The sequence below is a fragment of the Callorhinchus milii genome, unplaced genomic scaffold (assembly GCF_018977255.1).
Source record: "Callorhinchus milii isolate IMCB2004 unplaced genomic scaffold, IMCB_Cmil_1.0 Scaffold5, whole genome shotgun sequence".
NCBI classification, from domain to species: Eukaryota; Metazoa; Chordata; class Chondrichthyes; order Chimaeriformes; family Callorhinchidae; genus Callorhinchus; species Callorhinchus milii.
This window is the reverse complement of record NW_024704746.1, coordinates 34003375-34028588: the sequence shown is the minus strand read 5'-3', so window position 1 is coordinate 34028588 and position 25214 is coordinate 34003375. Positions and strand designations below refer to the sequence as shown.

At 40.3% G+C, this 25214-nt stretch overlaps 1 protein-coding gene across 1 annotated transcript in view; it reads left to right on the top strand.

Moving 5' to 3' along the window:
* Nucleotides 1-15900: 15900 nt before the first annotated feature.
* The window catches only part of rassf3 (Ras association domain family member 3), a 55579-nt gene continuing 46265 nt past the window's right edge, over nt 15901-25214 (top strand). Inside the window, exons 1-2 of the mRNA XM_007895286.2 lie at nt 15901-15989; nt 18244-18371. Of these exons, the coding sequence (XP_007893477.2) occupies nt 15923-15989; nt 18244-18371 (195 nt within the window). The 5' untranslated portion in view covers nt 15901-15922. The remainder of the gene's footprint in view (nt 15990-18243; nt 18372-25214) is intronic.

The following is a 25214-nucleotide window of genomic DNA, read 5'->3' as shown; positions in this document are numbered from 1 at the left end:
GTTTTTCTCTGATAATGACTGGTATCCATGACATATACAGTGAGAGTACTTGATGTACCAGCTGTGGCTGCCACACATGATTCAGTAAAAGCAGTTAACGAGAGTGGAAGAGTGAGTGAATCATCTTGTGTCTTCACGGATTAGACTTCTTATTAACGATGAGCCATTTTCAATGTTATATTTTTCTTTTGAATTATTTAGGCATCAGTGAATGATGTCAGCTTTCTCCATTCCTATTTCTCATTAGACTCACATTTACCATGCGTTGATAAATAAATAAATCCTCTAAGCAGATGATACTATGAACACAATTTGTCACCATGAGTTCTTGAAAGAAAGCAACTTATTATGTCACTAAGCATGAGAGAAATGTTCCAATAAAAATTATCAATTTTGCCTCACCATTTCTTCCTGACATGCACAAAGTGGGGATAAAAGGAAAAGAATGAAAGAGAAGGGGAAAAATGTAAATTAAAAACTATTGCCTCGAATGTGTGACTCTGTTTCTTGACCCCAGCATACAGCTAGATGTTGAATTCACACATGTGAGATAGTTTCCTTCTGACTCTGGGGAACCTCTACATCTTGAGTGTTGTTTAAGGCTCCTCATCCTAACCAAATTTGTTGGCAAGTGTCCATGTTGTATGCAGTTGGACATCAATAGGTTTGCTTTGTGTTTACATTGTTTACAAAATATGCAGTCAATTCATTTTGCAGTATATTCTGTGAAGCGCTTTGAGACATCTTGAAGGTGTGATAAGGTGCTATAATAATAATAATAATCCTTGCATTTGATATAGCGCTTTTCACGTCGGGAGGACGTCCCAAAGCGCTTCACAGAACACACTGTAAAGTGAATTGACTGTATATTTGTGGGCAAACGCGGCAGCCAATTGCGCACAGCAATGTCCCACAAACGGTCGTAGATTGAAAATGACCAATTTATTATTTTGGGTTTTTGGAGGGATTATTATTAGGCGTGTGGAGTAAGGAAACTTGCCCAAGGTTTTGCCCTGCCAGGAATTGAACTCAGGTCTCTCGCTTGCAAAGCGAGTGCTCTAACCACTGAGCTACAGGACTCCACGCTATATCAAATGCAAGGATTATTATTTGTTATTATTACATCAGTGCCTTAATGAGCATGTGGGTGCACCCTAAAGCCTCGAATAAAATTACTTCTTCACGATCCTTCATGATCTTCTATTATAGTTGTTGCTTCTGTGAAACATCTTCACCTAAACTGAACTTCATAAATATCATTTATTTTATGCACTGGTGTACAGCTGGAGTTTAGCCAGCTAAAACTGCACAGCTTGCCATTGAGAGCACTGTCTGCCAAGCTTCCTGCTGCATATCCAGCCAGGATGACCTTTCTGCTAGAGGTTTGGTTTATAGGAGCCAAATTGGCAGAATCCCTGCGCTGTGTGACAGCTTTGCCTCTCCAGGACCTGTTGAGCCAGGCTGCCTGGTCTATTATTTGTGCCTGGAGTACTGCAGACCTGCCTGGCTCAGGAATCGGTCTACAGAGTCCACTCTAGATGATCATCTCAATTACAATATTCCATTGCCAGGTGTGTTATTTTAGGGCCAATTAAGACAAAAGAGACCACACTTCTTCCCACCCCCAAGTGAGTTATTTACCCCTTATGAAGATTATTCTTAGCATACTGTAGAATGCCTAGGCTCACACCTACGGTTGCTCTCTTACCCACAAACAAGACAGATTCTCATGAATTTTCCATGGTTGAAACTTTGATGTCATTAGGAGTTACTAAATATGAAACTCATCTCGTTGCCACTTGGTAACTGTTGATTTGCTTCTCAGTGGATAAATGATTTGAATATTTAATGGTAGGGTTTATTTTCTGTTTGTTAGTTGTGAGTATTTAAATATCACATGGGTTCAACCAAAAAAACATACGTGTTGGGTGGAAGGTAAATTTGCTGCATAGTTCTCCATCACCTCAAGTCTTTGTAACCCATTTAAAGTCACTTGTAAGATTCATGAAGGTGTAAACTGTCCTTGTTAAGATCTGGGTTGGAGCTACCCATACTCAAAACAAAAAACACCAGAATTAAATACCAGACCAGCCACTACCTGGAACCCTGCACTGATGGCACGATTTCTACGGTCTTTGTAGATTGCGTGTAGATTGTGTTCTCTGAGTAAAGCGCTTTTAATGTCGGGAGGACATCTCAAAGCACTTTGTGTGATTTTTACTGTGAAGTGCAGTGACTGTAATCAGGTCAGCGGTACAATATATTACAGAATATCTGCTATGGGTGGAAACATTCTCTTTCTGACGTTTAGCACCTTGTTAAAAAGTTATTGAGTAAAGAGCAGAGAATAGAATCAGAGAAAATAGTGAGGAGCTTGCTTGGTACAGGCACAATGACCTAAATGTCCCACAGGAGTCCCAGAATCTGGCAGGAACATTAGAGCTCTAATTTACACTTTTGATTGTTCACGATTTGAACAAAGATACAGTTTTATAACATGTAGGGACATGTCTTTGTATATTGTCAAAGGCTTTTTATAGGAACATGCTGTTAACTGAGCGTAGCTCTATTCCCCAGATTTCAAACAATCGATTTCCAGTCATTAAATCATTTCCATATTCAACACCTCAGTGCCCAACCTCCAAACAGTGCTGCCATCTATACCTTTAGCAAGAAAGCAAATGAGCAGTGTACTTTGGTAGGGCATGAACATTTTGAGATTATTAAATACATTTTTGAAGATTCATAATATCTTTGGAGGAGCTCTCAAGTGGCTGGTCTACTTTAAGTATAGTTTTTTTCCTTAAATCCCTGGACACTTAACCAGTGTTGGGGGATTCCAGGCCTACAACATGCTATATGGGAAGTCGGGATAAGCAGTGGAGTGTGGAGTCTTAAATGGTGCTGGAAAAAATGAATAAGAGGAGAAACTGAATAGTGCATGTTTTTGAAACAAAATGAGGAAAAATTGTAGACACAAGATTTTTTTTAAAAACTCAGGCATGTTATGTAGTTTAAACACTAAATTCTGCTGAAGCATTTAAATGGAATTAGATAAATTTCTGAGTCAGGAAGAAATACGGAGAAGAGTTTGACTAAGGATTGAAATCCAGAGTGGTTGCCATCACAAGGCACAGTTTTTATTACTTGTCTTATGGCATTTCCTGGAGTGGGGATATTGCCATTCTATAAACTTGTGAGGGTTGGAATGGTGAGCTACCGTACAGTGAGATAGTTGTGCCTCAGAAGAGACGCTTTCAGAAACAGGACCAAAAGTACTAGGTATCAAGGGAAAACATTCAAAATATGTGGTTAATTAGCAGCTAAAAGCCAACTGAATATCCCAACACATATGGCAACTTTTTTAAGGGTCTGGATGAACAAAAACATTTTAGCATTAGTTAGATAGACATTAAAGATTGCAAGTCAAGGGAATTATTCCCTGTATCCTGGCTAACAATCCAACAGCTAGAATTGGTCATTCACTTCATAACTGTGGGCCATTCCTTTGCACAAATTGGCTGCCAAATTGGCTATTTCACCTACAAATATACAGTCACTACACTTTACAGTAAATCCCATGAAGTGCTTTGGGACATTTTGGCAATGTGCTAAGGCATTATATCAAATGCAAGGATTATTATTTAGACTCATTTTTATCTCTTCGTACTACGATCATACAGATCCAGTATTACTTTAAAAAGTCCTGTTGAAATGCATCCTTCACTCAACCACTGAGACTGCTGGACATAATATTAAATTCCTATGTTTGAACCACTAGTGCAACATAACACAGGCAGTGTTCAGTGCAAGATTTACAACTGCAGTTTCCATGTTATTTTTTCCTTGCAGGAGGCAGGGCGGAGTTCTGTTTAATTGCAGTGTTAAAGGTAGGTTATGAATGGAATTCACAACGACTTTAGCAAACAAATGTAGGAGTTCCCCATGAAATCTATTGTAAGATTACCACGCGTTGCTTTAATTAACCACTTCTTTTCACAGATGTAGTTTAAGCATATGGCAGGTTTGAATGGTCTGAGGCTTAACGAACTATGACATTTGATTTCTGTATCAATCAAAAAAAATGACATTTCACTTTGCCCTGTAGCCTGCATTCAAGTAAAGTGTGTAAGAGGAACTGGTGGACTATAAAATGTAGATACCATAAGGAAATGGATTCCAGCCAAATGTAAACTACCTAGTCACAGAACGAGTTAAGCGAGTAAAATCTTTGAATGTGGCATGTTCCACTCACAACCACATACCAATCAAGTTCATTGTATCATACAAAGAACCCACTGTTTGGGAGGGAGAAAGAGAGAGAACAGCGTCTAATCATAACATTGTGAACAAGTGACAATGATTCAATGCATTTTGATCCCTTCACAACATTTAGAATTAAAACGATAAACCCAATTAAGGTAATGGACACAAATGTAAAAAGAAAGACGTAAATGGATGAGAGAAGTAATTCATACTAGTGACTGATTGACTGACTAACTATCGAGACTAATAAGTTCTATAAAACTGGTCCCTTGAAGCAAATTACTCAAGGTAAGATTCTTGAATAGGTAATCCAACTGTACTATTTTCACCCACAAACTTTTCGCCCACAAAACACACAGTCAATTCAGTTTACAGCATATTCTGTGCAGCGCTTTGAGACGTCTGAACGACGCGATAAGGCCCTATATCGAATGCAAGAATTATTATTATTATCATTGTTATTATTACCTTGTACAATTATACAGTTACGGACCTGCGTTTCTTGCGGTACCAACGCGGCGAGGAGGTTTAAATAATGTACAGAAATGCAGACACCTCCTTAAAAGTGAAACCAAAAATGTGCCAGAGAATCAGGTGACGTTCAGAGCTGTGGTGGAGTGAATGAATTGTGTGCAGAGCTGAAAGCTGCAGCGAAACCTGATCTCACCTGTCACTTGTTGTTGCAAGTTTTTTTGTTGCCTGAGTCCCACGATCAGGGAAGGAGGGAGAGAGGGAGGGAGGAGGGAAATCTTGCATGTGAAAAAAAACTTAGGCTTTCCAGGCCAGGGTGGGTAGGAAGGAGAGCCAAGCAGAGAGAGAGAGAAAGGTAAAGCTGAGGATGAAAGGTGCAAAATCACTCAGCATTGCGCACGATCCAGAGCCGGGGCTGAGGGCGTCTCAGTGGGAACCCAATGGCAATGCTGAGCTGCTCTTACTGCACAGTCCCATGGGCAAGAGCCGCAGGAGATACCGACCCCCAGATGTCAGGACCATCTTCTCCAGCACCGCAGATCCCAGGGTGAGAGAGGAACTAGGCGAGGGACACGACTTCATCCCCTGCGTGTCTGAAAACCTCTGGTGTGATCGCTGCTGCCACTTCATCCTCGATCAGTGTCTCAGATGTACAGGTGAGGGAACTCCTGTCTCTCTCTCTCTCTCTCTCTGTATCTGTCTGTGGTTTCTAAAGGGGGGGCTCATGAGACTGAGAAAAGATATGTGCAGATAAATTTACAAGCAGCTTCATACTTTCATATTCCTATGCACCAAAGGCGTTACACATCTACAATGGCGAGGACAGTAATTTTTCCTGGTCTATTTCTATAATAATAATAGTAATAATATTTCTGAATCGAAACGCACTGGAATTCCCAACCCCACATTGAAAACGCTTATATCTGCAGATGACGCCGAATTAGGAGGGGTATGGGAAAATTGAGGTGACGGCAAAGAGCTCGCCAAGAGCTTTGATAGGATTATGCACACAGACTGATGATCAGCAAATGCGAGTTGCCACATGTAGGAAGCAAGAATAGAAAACGTGTGGACTCCATGGATGGATAGAATTTGCTTTGAGGAAGTTGAAGGAGATTACAGGGGCGTTAAGTTAACTCATCACTCACTATGTAAAAAAACAGTGTGAGGCAGGAACCCACATGGCAAATAAGATGCTGGGTTACTTGTCAAATCAGTTTAGTTCAAATCTCCAAAGGTCATACTCAGGCTACTAGATGCTCTGGTCAGGCTGAGCCCAGTGTATTGTATACAGTTCTGGTCACTGTGACATAATTGTGCTACCCAGGCCCGAGAGCCGGTGCAGAGGAGAGCAATGAGGATGATTCCCAGCGTTAGAGGAACGGGTTATGACCAACCGTTAGGGTATTCAGTCTTGAAAGGAGACATCTCAGAGGTTAGAGAAGTTTTCAAGATTGTAAAAATTAAGAACGTGAACCCAGAACAACACGATCAGATCCACCAAGTCACTCCTTTCTTGTATACGTTTTGGATTTTTTTTCTAAACCGTCTGTTTTAGAAAAAAAAACAGATCTGCCTTCCCCCACCTCTGCAACGTCACTTGGCTCTGCCACTGTCTCACACCGCAGGCCGTCAAAACCCCATATATCGAGGCTCGACTATCCAAACTCATTGCTTGTCGTCCTCCACAACTCCTCCTTCTAGAGGCTGCAGATCATCCAGAACTCTGCAGCCCGTGTCCTCTCCCGCACTAGGCTCTGCGACCCTATCACCCCCATCCTCGCCCAACTCCACTGGCTTCCCATCACACAGAGGATACAGTTCAAGATCCTGGGCCTCACCTTCAAAGCCCTCCATGGTCTTACTACTCCCAACCTCTGCAATCTGCTAACCCCTTACCATCCTGCTCGCTCCGTCTGCTCAGCGAGCTCTGGCCTGCTTCACGTCCCCCGCCTCGCTCACCCCACCATTGGCGGGCGGGCCTTCCGCCACACTGCCCGACCCTCTGGAAATCCATCCCACAGTCTGTCCGCCTCGCCCCCTCCCTTGCTACCTTCAAGACCCATCTCAAGAACCCTCCTCTTTGACCGTGCTTTCGATGTCCCTGTTTCCCTCCTGCCCTCCACCCTCCCCCACCTCAGCTCGGGTCCGAAACTCTGTCTTTCCAGCACCTTGGGACGTCCTCCCGACGTGAAAGGTGCTGTACAAATTTGTATACAAATACAATCCATTGAGGTGGAAGTGAGAGGAGAGGTGGTGGAGACGAATAGAGTGGTCAACAGTATCGAAATCGGCTGAACGATCGAGAAGGACGAGGAGACAGAGAGAGCCCTGGTTGCAGGTGGACAGAATGTCATTTGCCACTTTGACCAGGGCTCTCTCTGAGCTGTGCTGTGTTTATATACATATAAACAAATATGTGAAGTACATTTACCTGTACTGTGTGAGTACATGTAAGGCGTGATCCACTAAAATTAGTGTGTGTCGCTAGAATGGTGTCACTGTAGTGACACCAATGGCTTGTCAGTGATTTTTATTGGACAACACTAACATAGTCCATCATTGTAGTGATCATTGTACCTTCCAATTTGTAAAGTAACTCGATCTCACAAGATCTATGTTCACACATGGGGAGTTTGTATCAAAGAGAGCCAGCATCAACACCAACTTGCATTTCTCTAGTGCCCATCATGTAGGATAATGGGATTGTTGGCCAGCAGTGCGGTGATGCATCCACCTCGAGCTCAAGTCTTCAGGAGAGGAGATGGGAGAAGAAACATTAACTGAAGAAGACATTATATTCCCCCGAATAGTCAGCTTGTTTTAAAAGTCATTACTGGTATAGGTGTTGATCCGCATCGTTCCTTCCGCCTTAATTAATATGCCCTTCCTTCACATCTGCCACATCAAACCTTTTAAATCCTTCCACTCCTTGGCATGTCTCTATTTCTCCAATCTTCTTTTCTACCTCTCCCTTCGTCCCTTCTGCTGAGCTAACTTGGACTTGCTGCATGTCCCCCATCCTCTCTGGCTCACCATCGGTGGCCGAGCTTTCAGTTCCTATTCCCCCAAACACCTCTCTCCAGCACTCTGTCTCTGCCTCTGTTTTCTGTCTTGTTAAGTCCTGCCTGAAATCCTACCTCTTCAAATATACTTGTACCATTTCACCCCTTCCCCCACTCACCACTCATTTGCTCAGCGTCCAACCCTTTCCCTATAAAGTGTTCCAAGACTTTACCCTACATGAAGGACTCTAAATAAAGGCAAGTTGTTGTTTCATTCTCCAGTAGTTGTTAGACTACAATTCACTGCAGATACTGTAACTTGAATTCATTGTTGATAATGATATACAGTAGAAACTTTTTAATAGGATAATCCCAATGTATCCATAAAGTAACCAATGAAAACTGAATGAATTGATACCTTAACAATTAAATGCTGACTTTAATTGGATGTTTCCCCTAATGGTCCACTGCATGTTACAGGGATGGATATAAATTAGATTTATTAAGTTGTCAAAACATCATGTGCTTACAATATGAAACAATACAAATTTACATTTATAAAGCGCCTTCCACTTTGGGAGGATGCCCAAGTTACTTAACAATAAGGACTTGACACCCAAGTTGCAGGTGGGAGTCGAGGGGAGTGGGGAAGAGAAAAATCACTGAAAGGGCTTACAAAGAATGTGGATGAATGTGAAAGAACTATGACTTTGTGAAAAAGTGTTTTTTTACTAAAGGGTAAAAAAGTCCCATGTTCTTCCACTCAAGACTGGACTTGGCTTCAGTGAATCGTTTAACATTTGAAAGAGGGCAGAGTACTAGTTTATGGAGGTTATCTGATGGGATCTATTTACTATGTGCATAATAGCTTCATTCATTCAAATAGAATTGTTCAACTTTGATTTGTAACTCAATTACACCAGCTATGCAATTTGAATAAACATTAAATTTATCTATTGTGGAAGAGAACAGACTTCATAAAATATTGTGATACAGTTGGCTCTAATTGTATGTTGTAACACGGATAATGTTGGAGTCTGACAGATTTACCATGAATAACACTTAAAATAACTGCACATCAGATAACGTTTCAAAACATCGTTTGTAAAGATAATTGTTTTCTGCAGTTAAATTTGTTGCCAAACTTCTGTTCTGTTCCTCTTGACCTTCATAAAGAGGTGTTTTTCTACATAGCTCAGGTTATGGTCCGGCTTATTCACAGATCCCACCATCCCTAAGCGCTGTGTGTCACTACCCTGCCTGCGGGAAGCTATATAAATGCAAGTTGTCGTCGTTGTTGTTGTTGTCCTGACCTCATGCTATGGTGGGTGGCTCAGCCTCTCTACCTACTACTGGCTCCCAGCTTTCCTGCTTGTTGCTGTTTTCCTGTCTGTAGTGTTTTGTTTGCAGTGCTCATGTCAACCTCCCACGAATAGTTTAATGACCGAAATCCTGTACGAACATTATGCAGTAGCTTGCAGCAACATTTTAATGCAGTTGCTGGATTACATGGCTCAGTGGTCATGAAAAGTATTAATTGGGAACTTTCAGTGAAATTACTGCACAAATTTGCTGTTGCGGAGCAGTCTGGAGCTCTTTTTTGTTTCAATACTGAAGCAGAATAAGCAACCAATTGTCTTTTTAGCAAGAATTTTAATTCCAAAATTAATAACCATATTCGTTAAGCTTTGAACATGCACCAATACATAAACAAGGAATACTTTAATTATTTAAATAGCACGAGATGCATTGTGTGTTACTTGGAAGCTATCTAAGTTTATACATTACAGTTACTGAAAATAAATTGCCTATTACTTTTAGAAATCCTTGCTGGTGTCATATTATTACCCAAATAATAATAATAATAATTTAACTCAATAAATTTGTGACATAAAGGGAAGACTCTTGTCTGTGTTTCTGAATTATAGCAGAGACTGCAATACAGAGAGTATCACATAATAAAGGATTATTTCATTTATATCCTATTACATTTTTAAAAACGCAAGATGAACACTGATGTAGGTTCTGACATGTGTCCAAGTATTCCATACCTGATAGGTTACTGATTCCTTTTATTTCAGGAATGAAAACTTTGCTTTTCATAGAGGTGACTAATACTCTACATTCAGGTTCCCACAGCCAACCACTGCTATTCGGCCTTGAGTCACTGAAAATCCAAGCTCCATTTGGTTGCATTAGTTAAACCAGTTGACTGAAGTTCACACATTCCAAACTGCACTGTCAATGTTCATTTGCTAGGAGAGAGAACATGGTTGACAGGATGTGATAACACATTAAAACAGAGAGAGACTTTTTCTGTAAAGTTCATTACAATCTATTGCATCACAACCTCTGCTATAAGCTGCAATGTAGAACAACCAGCTATAAATCCCATTACAATGTTGTTACCACTTGCTGCCACATCTGACAGCATCATTGTGGAGTCCTGTAGCTCAGTGGTTAGGGCACTCGCTTTGCAAGTGAGAGACCTGAGTTCAATTCCAGGCAGAGGGCGAAACTTCGGGCAAGTTTCCTTACTCCACACAGAGCCTAATAATAATCCCTCCAAAACCAAAAATAATAATAAATTGGTCATTTTTAAGCTACGACTGTTTGTGGGACATTGCTGTGCGTAATTGGCTGCCACGTTCGCCCACAAATATACAGTCAATTCACTTTACGTTCTGTGAAGCGCTTTGGGACGTCCTCCCGACGTGAAAAGCGCTATATCAAATGCAAGGATTAAAGATTATTATTATCATATCCTTCTCTCTCATCATGTCACTATTTAAAGACTTGGCGTGGTTCTTGCTTTGTTTTCTCTCTTTCTTTCCCTCCCCTTTGCCAGAAAGACTAGAAGGTCCTAGATTTAATCCAGTGTCTGCATTAAGTGTTAGCTTATTATAGGATCAGTAACCTCAGGGCCTTGACTACTATTCCCAGTGTCAAAGGTTGCCCACCTTATTGGTCATAGTACCTTATGTGGCTAAAATAGTTCTGGAAGAAAACAAATTGGACAAACTTAATCAGTCTTTTTTTTAAAAAAAGGAGCAAGTTTTAATTCTGGTTTTACAACCAAATTTACATTTATATTGTTCACTTCATGTAGGATTATATCTCGGACACTAAACCACAAAATAAGTTGTCTTGCAGTGGCACTAATTTACACCTTCAAATAACATTCAGGAGTTAGGATATACTCAAAAGTGGGAAACAATTTTAATAAGAAAATTCATTGTCTTGTGTATATGTGTGTGTAATATATATATATATATAGAGAGAGAGAGAGAGGTGTATAGAATATATCCTCTAAATGATAACAGGCACTTCAAGTGAATCAAAGGTAGTTAGTCATTCAATCAAAAGGTTCAGTTGACAGCAGTGAAAAGACCCAGCTTCAATTTGCCATTGTGGGTTGTTATGTCACCAGGCTTTTGGCTGGATGAGTGCCTTTTAATCCACTTAGAGGTATTTGTTATCCTTTCCATGGCTCTGCTTGGTTCTGTTACACTCTCCTCCATTTTTTGCAGATCGTAGCTACCGTTCATTCAATTTACTAATAACATTTTAGACCAGGTTTATTTTATGTGATTCTACAAAATCTTGAAGTTGAACATTTATCATGTCAATGTGGAAGTGACACAATGAAGGATTAAACACATTGTCTGTAAGAGGAATCTGACAGTAAGTGGAAGTGTGTTACGCTGATCCACATGAACTCCCCCTTTAAAGTGATCTACTTCTAAAGCGGAGTTTTGTGTGGGCTTCATACAATTCCTTTTATATATATCTTGTTTTAGTCATCAACATGTACTTTTACAATGCCTTTTGCTTTATTACATTGTTAGCCTTATCCACCGCTTTAGGTCTCTTCCAGGAATTCCAGCAGATTAGTGAATCATGGCTAATTGCTTTCAAATCCAACCTGACTGCTCCTACAGTCCCTGCTCTTTAGACGTGCAATGAGAGCACCCTGTACAATGCTCTCATGTTTTCCCCAGTAACAGCAAGGAGCAAGGTCAAGATCCTTATTATGTTAAAAGCTCTCACTTTACTTCTGTGCAAATCAGCTTAATTTCTCTCAGTAACAAGTGTATTTTGTTGTGATTTCTAAAGTCGGATGAGATGTCAAACCCAGGTTTTGTCTGCCAGTTCAGACTGTTAAAAGATTTCATGACATTATTTAAAAAGGGACGAGATATTTTCTCAGGATCCTCGGTGGCCAACAATCCCCAGGTTTAAAAAAAAATGATCATTCTCTTCTTGGCTGTTTGTAGAACGTTGCTGCAAGTCGACCTCTATGTTCACTTAAATACACAGTCACGGCACTGTATAACAAATCTTGTCAAGCGCTTTGAGACATGTTGACAATGTGATAAGGCACTGAATGCAATTGCGAATAAATTTGTTGTTGAATCAAATGCAAGGAATGTTATTATAAAGAGCTCCCTCCCCTTCATTGGAATGACTGTCAACATTAGCGAAGCCTGCATTTGACATGAACCTTCAGAGGTGTGACAGATCTGGAGTGAGTTTATTATTAACCCTGTCCTAGCTCTTCCTCATTTAGGAGTGTAATCTCAAAATGCCCTTAAGTAGCTGGTTTGAAGGAGATGACTGTCATGCTGCTTACAAATGATGAGGATTTAAATCAGAGCCACTGCTCAGTATTAAGCATCTAAACCAGTTTTGAAGAATAATCTGCTTCAGAGACCACAGCAAAAACTGTATGTCCTGCTGTTAAAAAGCCTCACTGAAGTAATGCTTTAGCAAATGGAAGCTGATCAGCTGCAGTCTATTATTTTTATTTGGATTGTTGTAAAAGAGGTGTGTTAGACATTGTAAAATCTCTGCTAGTTTGTTCCCACTCTCCAAAAGACTGAACTATTTGGGATAATGGGTGTGAATCCTCTCTACATGAAAACTATGCTTTAGAACTGCGTATTTGCCTTCAATTACTGCATTTGACAGCCATTACCATAGAGTGCTTTGCAAGGTTTTGACATGAGAGGCAATATAAAAATGCAACCTCAAGAGGTTTTTTTATTAAAGATTTCTTGGCACCAAGACCCTCTGGCATACAAACTTCCTGTATTAAAAGAGCAGTAAGTTTGAAGATGATGTTTTCTACTAAACACCAGTCTTGATAATTGTAGCATTTGATAGAGCACTGTAGATATTTTGCATGAAGGAATTGTTCATTCAGCTCATTGCTGGTTGTGGGAAATTGCTACCACAGATTATCTGCCTACATTATAGTCTCAATGTATAAGTGATGAACACACTCTGATATGAAAAGGTATTGTTATCAAATGCACTTACTATATCATCCGATTCTGTTCAAGTATTTGGTTTACACAAATGTATGTATTTTTAATTATTCTGATGTTAAACAAAATGAGGACTTTGATGGAATTTCTATGTGAATTATTTTGTGTTTTATGATATTATAATATAACAATAATAATCCTTGTGTTTGATATAGCGCTTTATCACATCGTTGAGACATCTCAAAACACTTTACAAGATAAACTGTAAAATAGATTGACTGTATATTTTGTGGGTGAAATGCAGCAGCATTTGCACACAGCAATGTCCCACAAACAGTAATGGATGATTTTTTTTTATTTGGGGGATTATTGTTTCCGGTGTGTATCTACAGACACAGGATCACACAGCAGTTATTATTCCTGATAAAAGGTGGACAACAGGAGAATTACAGTGATGTTCATTAATGCTTTCTGTTCGGGTGCCATCTTGTGGCTTATCTAAGAACTGGATATTTTAAATAAATTGATATTTTGCAGAGCCCAGAGACAGAGGTTATCTCCACTCTTTCTTTTGATCAGACAAGTGGCTGACGCACCCAAAAATCCATCAGCGTGCTTAAGAGATTGCAAACCAAACTACTGAGCATTCCACATGAATATAGTTCTGCACTCTGTTAGCCATAGCAGACCACCAAGACACAGAGAATAAGAAAGCACTTGGAAAAAGTACGAAGCTATAAATATCCATAGAAAAAAGCAAGTGACATTTCATGTGTTAACCTAGCTCCTTTAAAGTGTTGATTCTACTATTCCCATTTTTCATCTCGCCTAAAATAAGACGTTTAGAAGGTGTAGGAGATGGGGAATTGAAGTAAGCATTAAATATTTATTTTGTATTGAAGAAAAAATATAAAAATCAAACTTTTTTGTGATATATCTGTGGCATATTGTGAACATTATCCTGAGGGCTTATTGCTAACATTTTTATTGTAGCTGTTTATTCTATATTTTGGCAGTGGTCACTGTGCTTGCTGCTATGGACTAGTGACTTTAGAATTGGACAGCGATATAATTATTAATTATTATTAATTCCTCGGCTCCATATCAGGATGTGCGGTGCGGAAATGAATGAGGTTGAGTTAGGACAATCTGTATCTGATGCCTTTCTCCTTTTCAGCCATCTTATGCTCAAAGAATATAACATAATATAAGAGTACAACTGAAACTCATGCTGTTGCCTTATACAGGCTCTATCTTCTCTGCTCTCAGCAAGGATTTCACCACTTCCATTTTCTGTAAACCTCAGAGGTTGTTGAAAATTGTAGGTTTCTTAACCTTTTCGACAATGGTGCAGTATTTGGAAACTGATATTAGCAACTTACACCACTAGGCGGCAAATTGTAACTTTACTTATAAATGAATAGCATGTCAATATCAAAATGTTCACCACACAGTTTTTACTTTTAAGTTCTCATTCATAGTTTATCAGTCGCAAGTTTTTGATTCACTTAAAATAATTATTTCTGAAAAAGATAATCTTACCTTTTTCCCCACGTGCTTTTGACAGTCACTGCTGTTTCCTTTACCCGATTTCTATTGGCATAAATTGAAGATTACCTTCAGAAGTTGGACAGGAATTCAATAGTAGGCTTGCCTACAGGATCTTAAGCATGTTGGGCAGAGTCATGATCTTGGGAAGGAATGGCTTTCCAATTCATGCTTTTCTCTGTTCCTATTATAATAATAACAATTACTAATCCTTACATTTGATATAGCACCGTTCATGTTAGGAGGACGTCACAAAGCGCTTCGCAAAATGTACTGCAAAGTGTAGTGACTGGGTGCTTTGTGGGGGTTGCGACAGCCAATATGTTCACAGTAAAAATCCCACAAACTGACATTAAGTGAATGGTCAATTTTAGATTGGTAAGCAGGACACTGGGAGAAACCCCTAGTTTGTATAGGTACCAGAACACAGAATAGCTCCTGTATGAATGATAGTGACAGATGGATCACTGTTTATATTCTCTCAGGCTGCTCCATGGCTTATTTGCCTGACTGTTGAAGACAAATGTACAGAAATCTTAAGGAATTTATTTTTTGCTGATTTTTAATTTGAACTTGAAATCGACTCTCTGTTAAACCTCAGCAGCAGATTCAAGGATGTCTTTGTTGCAGGGGCTGTGAGTACTTTTGGAAGTGAATGCACCTCAGTCAAAAGAAGAAGTAGTCAAAACCTCTTCAGGAGAAGAAAAGTTCCAGAGAATTTTCATCTAAAACATGTTCAGATCCCACTTTACGGGTTATTTTCCATTGGCGCTGTAGCTTTCTTATTAGAGTACTAGAATTTACTATTTAGAAAAAAGAACTCTGTTGGTACAAAGAGATAACAATTCAATAATTCCATTATTAATAAATGCAACATATACAGAGGTCAGTTCTTCCTGGTGTGGAAGCGTAGGGATCTATGGCAAAGCAGGGAATAAACCAATGAAACGCTGTGGCTTTCACCACCACTTTACGTCTGCATTTCATTTGAACGAGCTGATGACCTTAAGCAAAGTCATCATCGTTGGATTTTAACATCTTAATTTCCCAGCATTGAATACCTGAAAGACAAGACAAGGACATGCTTGCGACTGCTGCCTTGGTTTAACGCAGTATTGGTTTCAAGTTCAAATTGAATATCGGCAAAAAAAAATCTTAAAGGTTTCTGCACGTTTGTTTTGAACAGTCAGGTAAATAAGCATTGTAGGCCTGTTATTAGCATGGAGGAGCCTGAGAGCATTTAACCAGTGATCTGTCATCATCATCATCCGTGCTGGAGCTACTCTGATACAAGTTTTGCCTGTTACTGCCTCCATCCGAGCTGCTCGTCAGACAGGCTCACGGTGATTCAGGGAATCAGTAATGGGAATAGCTATTTACAAGCTGTCGGATAAAATCAATGTTCAGGTGAAGCGAAGAAGATCATCAGGTAGGAGCGAATGTTATTTTTATAAACCTACTCGGTGTTTGGGGCACAAAGTTCGAAAGAACAAGTATAACGGGGGGACCTTTAACTCATTCATTAAACTGGGTTGTATTATTCAGAATAATATCTTGAGTAAAAGGCATTACTGCTACCGTTAAAGTTCCAATCCTGCACTGCTGATCAGATTTTCTATCTTGGTTCAGTTAATATCGATTTCCCCTTCCTGTCTCTGTATGATACTGTTGCGCACTTAACCTTTGAAACACAGAATCTGTGGGAAATTCATGGTTTGCAGTCTAGACAGCCGGTCAACTGATATGCTTAACAAGTAATAATAAGTACAGCATTTTAATTACTAATGAGGTTGCATTCTCCATACATTAAGCACTTATTTTCTCTGAATAATGTTTGAATAAAAATGAATGTTTTAAATGAAGAGAAAAAAGGGACCCTAAGATCAATAATGTTTGAAAATCTTATTGCAAGATCCTTTTGAATATCTACAATTATCAAACTTACTGTAAATGACAGATTGAAAATAAATGGGTCAGGGAGGGATAGTCAGGGAGGTTTTGAAGAAGCGGTGCTCTGAGGGGTAACATGGTCTTTTCTCATTCTATACCCTTTTATATTCTTATCCAGATGACCAAGCACAGACAGGAAAAAGCAGAATATATGTGTGTTTATACAGTATTTTAGGCTATCTTAAAAACAAGTTTTGAAACAAATGTTATTTCTTAAAGATGAATGCAGCTGGAAACCTTTCTGTTACAGAATTTATCGACTCAGAGGGATTATACCGAACAGCAGCATTCGACACTTAATCACTTAATCAATTGTGACACAAATCAGGGTTACTTGCCATTATTTCATTTGCTTTCTTATTGACTTAGCAGCAATGTATCTCCCTTCGATCTTTCATCTTCTCTGTTGCAGTTATTTTTTTCCCCTCTGCAGTTGTTACTTGATGTACGATATACTGTGAAGTTTATAGCTTCTTAACGCACCTCTTACCAAATGTACTATGAGGTTACAGCTTCCCAGCACTGCTATCAATTCTGCAACCACATTTTCCTGATATTAATGTATCAGAACAGAGAGACACTGTGCAGCATATTTTCAAGTTGCATTAAAAGTTATTAATGTTTTTCAATAATTCATACGTGCATTAGTGGACAGATAAATTGATTCTGTCTCTGTACCTCTAGCCATCATTAGTCTGATCCCAAGTACTATGTCCGCCTGAATTCCAGCCATGAGCTTGTATCTTACCAATCTGCTGTCTACTACTGTTCTCCACCAACACTCTCGAGTATTTTATAGTGTGAGTGCAGATGCTCCCTTCATCTTTTGAGTATTTCTCAGCCAGGTGCCTTCATGACAGTCGCTAAATTATGTTTGTTTACAAACACTTGTACAAGATAGTCCAGCACAAGTACCTGTTCCCTTCCCTAAGAGTTCCTCATCTCATCAGACAGTGGATCCCCTGCATTCAAGAGATTAATAGACGACCTGCATTCTGGATTGGTTTACTTATTTAAACTTTCCACATGGCGGCAGCTCAGACAGAAGCTTGCCTTGAGGTAGAATAACTTGCTGAAGTGTGTTGCTCTATCTTGAGGCCCAGGTAAGACTAACCACATTCGCCTAAATTAAGGCAGTCCGTGGCACATTTTGCCAATGCACCGACTTGCTTTTCCATGGAGCATACTACTCACTGCCATTGAGCGTCTGAGTGCTAGATCGTAACATTGATCTGATTTTAGGGGAGACATTATTAGAGGAAGCTTTATGTTTTGCAATGAAAATTGCTGAAAATCCATCTTTGTGCACCTTGTAGTCAATTACTACAGAGAAACTCTGGCATGTTCTTTATTTATCCTATGTTGAGGAGTCGTCTGTGATCAGGCAGAGCCTTATTGGGAGATGATCTTACCCAGTTCAGAGCAGAGAGTTAATGATAGCAGGATATGATTTGGTTTATGGATTTCAGATTGGAAGTTAAATGCTCGGCTGTTTGAGCTATTCAAGCGATTTGCTGTACAGTGAGCAGGGTTTCAATATCAAAGCTTGAATTTATAATCCATAGAATGTTTTCCAAATACTGTACTTTAATTTCCACACTGTTGAGTTTTAAATCATTTACTGGACTAAATAAATACTGTACGATTTACATTCGGTGACGTATTGAGCTAATGGCATGACTAAAGTTTGAGGGTTCTAATGTTAATCTATTTATATTTTCATTTCCCTCCAGCCTGCAAGTATACGTGTCACACTCAGTGTCAAGATTTTGTCCAGCTGGATTGTCAGCAAAATGGCAGATCAACAGATCCTACATCTTATTCTGAAAACACAGTGCAAGAATGGCCCAGGAATGGACAGGTTGGTTTCGAACAAAAGAGACTACGTGCATTTTCTATTTATTGTTACAAGAGATATTGATGGCATCTTAAAATGATTACATTTGTCTTTTTATATCTATGTGGATATAAACATATTTTTGATGTTTTGGAATGTTAAGAAATTTAAATCTATCTATAAACTTACTTTATTCATACACCAGTATTATCCCTATTCCCTATTAAACTCCTACAAACCTATTTGCTTTGGAGAATTGGCTTTAGAATACCTGATACCATTTAAACTACAGAAGCTTGCTTTAGTGATGCAATCAGAGTGTTTACAGCGGAGATGGAGTACATTCAGCCCAGCATAATGGTACTAGCTTCCCCCAATAGAGTGATTTCTTTAAATCCACTTCAGTGCTTTTTCTCTGTACTTTATTACATATATGATAGGTGCGGAAATTGGGGGTGCTGGAGGTGCCACTCCCAATGCTCTCATATCTCCTGGCCGCTCCCCGTATTGTTGCCGACTCCCCCCACCTTAGCTCCCCCCATTACCACTGCCACTGGTGTGATTATCATCAGCACTAGAGGACTATCATTTGAACAAGGCATAGGGAGAGCCACTCTTATGTATTTATTAGCAATGTCTACATTGCTGTAGGTTTATGGAATTGGCATTTTTATTTCCTTCTGGAGATTGTTTTGAAAGGATAGAATTTCAGTAACTTCCTTAGGCTTGAATGGCCTGGTTGTGTGCTGAATGCCCAATGGGTTCTATGATAAAAGATGTTATGGGGACATTTCTTCCATTGGCTGCAGTCATTTGATAAAGAGCCAGAAGGTGGCAGAACCAGCTGCGATTGCCACAGCCTTTGAGTCACAGTGGGGAAATTAAACAGAGACATCTGGTTTATTGTTTAAAAATGGATACTGTCCACACTCACCTGAAATGAATAATGGTCCCATCATTATTTTTATTTATTAGACTACAATACATAACAACATAAGAATTTGCTAGGCGAAAGAAGACCAAGGTCCATTCAGTTCGCCTTCCACCATCCTGGCAGTCGCTTGCACATGCCATGTCCCAAACCATACACTGTATCCCCAGATCTTATTTCCTAAGAGAAATCTATCTAATTTGTTCTTGAAAGAATCAACACTTGATTCCCTAGGGAGCCTGTTCCAGCACTTTAAAACCAATACAAATGAGAGTAACAAGAAAAACATCAACTTGCATTTGTATGGCACCCTTCGCGCGAGGTAGCATCTCAGAGCAGAGCACTTACATCAGGTTGGGCTACCAGAACCCCAGTTAGCTAAATTTCATCATGAAAGACCCAGTTACACCTGGTTGGTATGAAACCATTACCAGTGAATCTGTTGAGTGTGCAATTTCTCGCTACAGTTTTGTTTCATACCAACCAGGTGTAACTGGGTCTTTCATGATGAAATTGTATCCTAAAAAAAATAGTCGAGCTTGTTCACTAAATTTGACTTTGTCCCCGCCCCCAGTAAATAACCCTAGGTTTCTGTTCTTGATCGTTTTCCGGTGACTCCTATTGAAGAGTTGTGAGAGAGAAGATTATGTCGGGTTGGGTTGGGCTGGGCTGGGCTGTGATGACCTCACTCCTATCTCCATGGTTATATAACCTGTCAACACACATATCCAACACTTTACACATGAACAGTGGCAACTAGGGTTAGGTACCAATAGAACCATATCCCAGCCAGTCAGTGGCTTGAAGAGAGAAGTAGTCAATTGGAAAATAATAAAGAAATCAATAAATATAGATAAAAATTATTTAAGAAATATGCTTTTCTAAGATTTTCATATCCTTCTTCCTACCCACTGTGCTCTTATCCAATCTGAACCCTCAACCTTTCAGAATGTTCAAAAGTAGCCATACATAATTCTCTGGAACCACTGCAGATATACTGGATCGGTTGCCTGGTTTCCAGTTTTATAACCTACTTAATCACGCTTCTCTGGAAACAGTGGCACATTAAGCAACTTCACAGCACAAAGTAAGCATCAGGAGATTGTAAAAGGCCTGTCTGTGATCTGTAGAGGTCTTCTGGGTATCAGGAGTATCGACTAACTGAGGTCTCCAAGAGAGGGGGTCATCAGGCCAGAAGTAGAGCGCCAGAGGTCAGGGCAAATGATGTAACCAATAAGTCATGGACTGGTTTCCTTCAGCTGAACGGTGCTGCTGCATGGTGATCACAATCTAGAGAAGACGTTATGGGAAAATCAAAATAAAATGCCCTGTAACTGGTAGCGTGCTATCCACAAGTCAAGTTTCCACTGTACTCGTACACTATGTCCCATCCAGGTAACCATTACTGCAGACCAGCTCCTGTTTCAGCAGCCTGCGTCGGATGGGCCAAGGCAGATTATTGGTGTTGTTTTCTGCCAGGCAGGAAACAGACCACCAGAGACAGATACTCATCTCTGCAATCTAATTACATCTTTCATTTCTTTTGCATTTCTCCTTTTGCAGTCATTTATTTCAGCTTTGTCTGTGTGCACAGTCTCTGGAGAGCAAACTCATGATGATTCAACACCTGACCTTTAAAACAACAACAAATTACATTTACATAGAATCTTTACGATCTCAAAGTGCTTCACACAGCCAACTGTTAAGAGTTGAGGACGGGAGGAGGGGAGCTAAGGAGGGCGGGCGAGGTGGGGAGGGGGGGGGGTCATGGGAAAGTGGTCAAAAAGAAGATGTTAAGGTGGGATTTAAAGGTGCAGAGGGCTGGGGGTGAGGCAGAGGAATTCAGATGCAGTTCTAGAGAGCGGGGGCAGATTGGCTGAAAGCTCTTTCCCACTGTTGGTAGGGCAGATTGGGCTGGAAACGTAAAGCAGGCTGGAGTTCACTGAGTGGAGAAAGCAACCAGGGTGGTTGGGTTGCAGGGTGTCACATAGGTTGGGGCGAGTTTATGGAGGGATTTGAGAATCTGGAATTTGACGCACTGGGGGATGGTGAACCAGTGGAGCTCAGAAAGAATGTGGGTGATCGGTTCGCAGAGCTGGGTGGGGGAGCAGACATGAGTATAATATTAATAATAATATGTCCCACAAACAATTGTAGACTGAGTGACCAAATTATAATTTTTTTGTTGGAGGGATTATTAGCTCTGGAAAGCGATCAATCAGCCGATCGACTAATAACAGGGTTCCAACTTATTGTTAGGTAAACCTAGGCGTGTGGAGTAAGGAAACTCGCCTGAGGTTTCACCCTGCCCAGGAATCAAACCCAGGTCCTCTTGCATTTGCAGCTTGCAAGGTACTAATTTTGTTTTGGTGGGGAGGGAGGGAGGAGAGAGGGAATTGTTTTTTGGCTGTAGTTTGTGTTCCATGATCCTATAGAAGAAGATTGATCACCATAATCAGAATCTTTGCATTTGATATAGCGCCTTATCATGTTGTCAAAGTCTGAAGTGTTCACCAGAATTTACTGTAAAGTTCAGTGACTGTGTATATCTAGGCAAACACAGCAGCCAGTTTGCACACTGCAATGTCTCACAAACAGCTATGAAATGATTGACGAATTTTAACTGCAGTCATGTCACAATTACTGAAGTGATGAGCTGGGAATTTTCAGGTCGATTTTAGAATAAATTAACTTATTATTACTATTCCTTTTGCTGCAATGAAAGTATTGCTATGGACTGAGGATTTTCAGGTCGATATTAGAATAACTAAAATTATTATTACTGTATTTCCTTTCACTACATGCAATGAAAAGGTTACTTTTGAGCTGGGGATTTCCAGCTCTGTTTTAGAAAACTGCGCTGCTGACATCTGGTCAGTTTTCTTTTGTGTCTGATTAAAAACTGACCCAGATCTTATCACACATCCACCTGCCTATTCCCGGACGTGCATGTCTTTTGTATTAATTCACAAGTGGCTTAGCAGGATGCACAGTAACACTTCCTCCAGAATTATGAATAGTGCTGAATTCTCAACTCTCTAAACAGTGTTTATATTAAAGAAGCTCGTGGAGCTCACACAGGGCCTCGTGGGGAAAGGCACTGCCCAGAGCACCAGGAGGCCATCCTGAGGGGTTACAAGTTCAAATCCACTCTGTGATGACTTAGCTGATGTCAAGCAGAGTAGCTGTTGGGGCATTACAATTGATCTCAGGGTTGCTGGGGTAGGAAGAGGATGTCCTTGCAAGGTGAGTGATTGCTCCTGATCCCTATCTGGAAAATCCTAATGTGAGGACAAGATCAGGCTTGGCTGTGATAACCTCCTCAATCAAATAGCCTGCCAATACTCCCTGTCAGGGCTCACATAGGAATAATAGCCACTTGGACAAGATACAGAGCAGAGTTGATATTGTCCTCACCTGACGTGCACTCTGGGATGCTATGTTAGCATTCATTATGAAAGGATTAGAGTATAAGAGTAGGGAAGTCTTGCTGCAACTGTATAGGGCCCTGGTGAGACCACACCTGGAATACTGTGTGCAGTTTTGGTCTCCTTATTTAAGGAAGGATGTACTTGTCTTGGAGGGGGAGCAGCGTAGATTTACTGGGCTAGTACCAGGGATGAAGGGGATGAGTTACGAGGATAGGCTGACCAATTTGGGCCTATATTCTCTAGAATACAGAAGAATTAGAGGGGATCTTATAGAAACCTATAAGATCATCAAATGGCATGATAGAGTAGATAGTGGGAGATTGTTTTCCCTGGTTGGAGAAACTAAAACCAGGGGTCACAACCTTAAAATCAGAGGCCAGCCCTTTCACACTGAGTTGAGGAAGAACTTCACTCAAAGGGTGGTGAACGTATGGAACTCACTACCCCAAAGGGCTGTTGACGCTCAGTCCTTGAACATATTCAAGACTGAGATAGATATATTTCTTATTGCAAAAGGTATTAAGGGATATGGGGATAAGGCAGGGTTAGGATATTAGCTGGAGTTAGATTAGAAGATCAGCCATGATTGAATGGCAGGACAGGCTCGAAGGGCCGAATGGCCTACTCCTGCTCCTACATGTTATGTTATGTGACCTCCAACATGAGTCACTGGATAGTGCTCAGGAACTACAATTGTGGCTGGGGTTTTTCCCCACTTCCTATTCCAGGAGCATTGGGACCGATTGTAACAGGCCTTTTCTGCCTTTCCAGTTGAGATGAGCTAAATCACCACAGAGAAGGATTCAACCTGACCTCTTTGTGGTCTGTGTGGCTGGAGATGCCGTTATTAAAATATTTAAATAAACTAATCTCATAATTTGCGTCTGACTGCCCTACTTCCTTGACATGAACGCTGGACATCAATGGAACTAGACTTTGTTTGCTTTCCGTTTTCAAGAGAATTACAACCACATCCATGCCCTGAATAAAATGGTTGCGTCAGGCAGTTGGGCCTTGATGTGTGTTGACCTGGAATTTAAAGGAGGCGTCAGAGCAATGAGCTTTCACACTAGCAAATTTTATAGAATAATACAGCATGGAATTCGGCAAATTAGCCCAAACAGTCCGTGCTGGTGTTTATACTGCACATGAGCCTCCACCCTTCCTAAGACCCTCTCCCATACACTTTCTCTCTCCGGTTTCCATCAAATGGCCTTTTATATACTTTGGGCTTCAACCACAGCTTTCGCTAGTGAGTTCCACATTGCATAAAAAAGTTCCTCCTAAACTCTCTTTTAGATGTGCTACTAGATACTTATTGTTCAACTCCGCACCCCACCCACCACCCTGTTTATTTAGAAATTAGGTACCTGATTCACAAAATATTACATCCTCTTTTAAATCTCAATTTGTGATCATTTTTATGTCCTATTATTTTTGAGCTTTGGGTGCAAAATTATGACAGACACCATTGACCTAAGGGTGACACACGAAGAACAGTCATTTGGGTGAGTTACTAGAGTCCATGTGGAACTGTATCCCAGCAAGATTCAATAATAGTAATCCTTGCATTTGATATAGTACCTTCTCACAGACATCTCAAAGCGCTTCACAGAATGTACTGTAAAGTGAATCGATTGTATATTTTGTGGGTGAAACCCGGCAGCCAAATTAATTACCCCAGGTCGCTCGCTTGTGAGGTGAGCGCTCTAACTACTGAGTTACAGAACTCCACAATGCCTTTGAGGAAGGAGGAAATATTGGTACAAAGGACAATTAATGCGAGTCCTGAATGTTCCTAGGCTAGATTTTGACAACTCCAGACCAGATTCTGGTGAGATATTTCTCTAAGCAAACAGTGGGCTAGGGATGTTCTGTTCTGTAAACTGCTGGCTTTTGCAATATTGAATTTGACCTTGAGCCTTGCACTGGTTGCTCTTATTTTTGGCTGGAATTGCACTCACGTGGTCCAATCTTTATAGCACACCTTCAATGTCTCTCCACTTGGTTATGTTACTGTCAGAAGACAGTGATAAGAAGTGTGAGTAATCCTTTTGCACAGCTGCTGGTGGTATCTATATAGCACCATCTGCCTCCCAGACTGTGTGCTGATTGAAGGCTTAAGCCTTAAGGATTGGATTTCCTTTGCAGCTTCTAAATGACTTGCTTATATTCCATCAATGGAACTGATATTCTGGAAATTATAAATGTTGAATATTACAAAGTAGAAAGAAATGCTAACTTAAGGTAACCATCAAAGTGATCATGTGGGCTCCTCCAATGGTCCTGAGAGTAAATAAGGCCAAACCAAACAGCAAAAAGAAATAACGTTTAGAAAAAGGAAGATAAGCAGGAATCAGGTGAATTTGTGAGACTTAATGCCACTCTTTGAACTTCATTGGAGATAAGGTTGTATAACATTGCACGTCTTAAAGATGTGATCAAAATGATTAGGTATTGGCCTCCTTGATTTTATTCTGGGGAGAAGTGGTGTCACAAAACAGG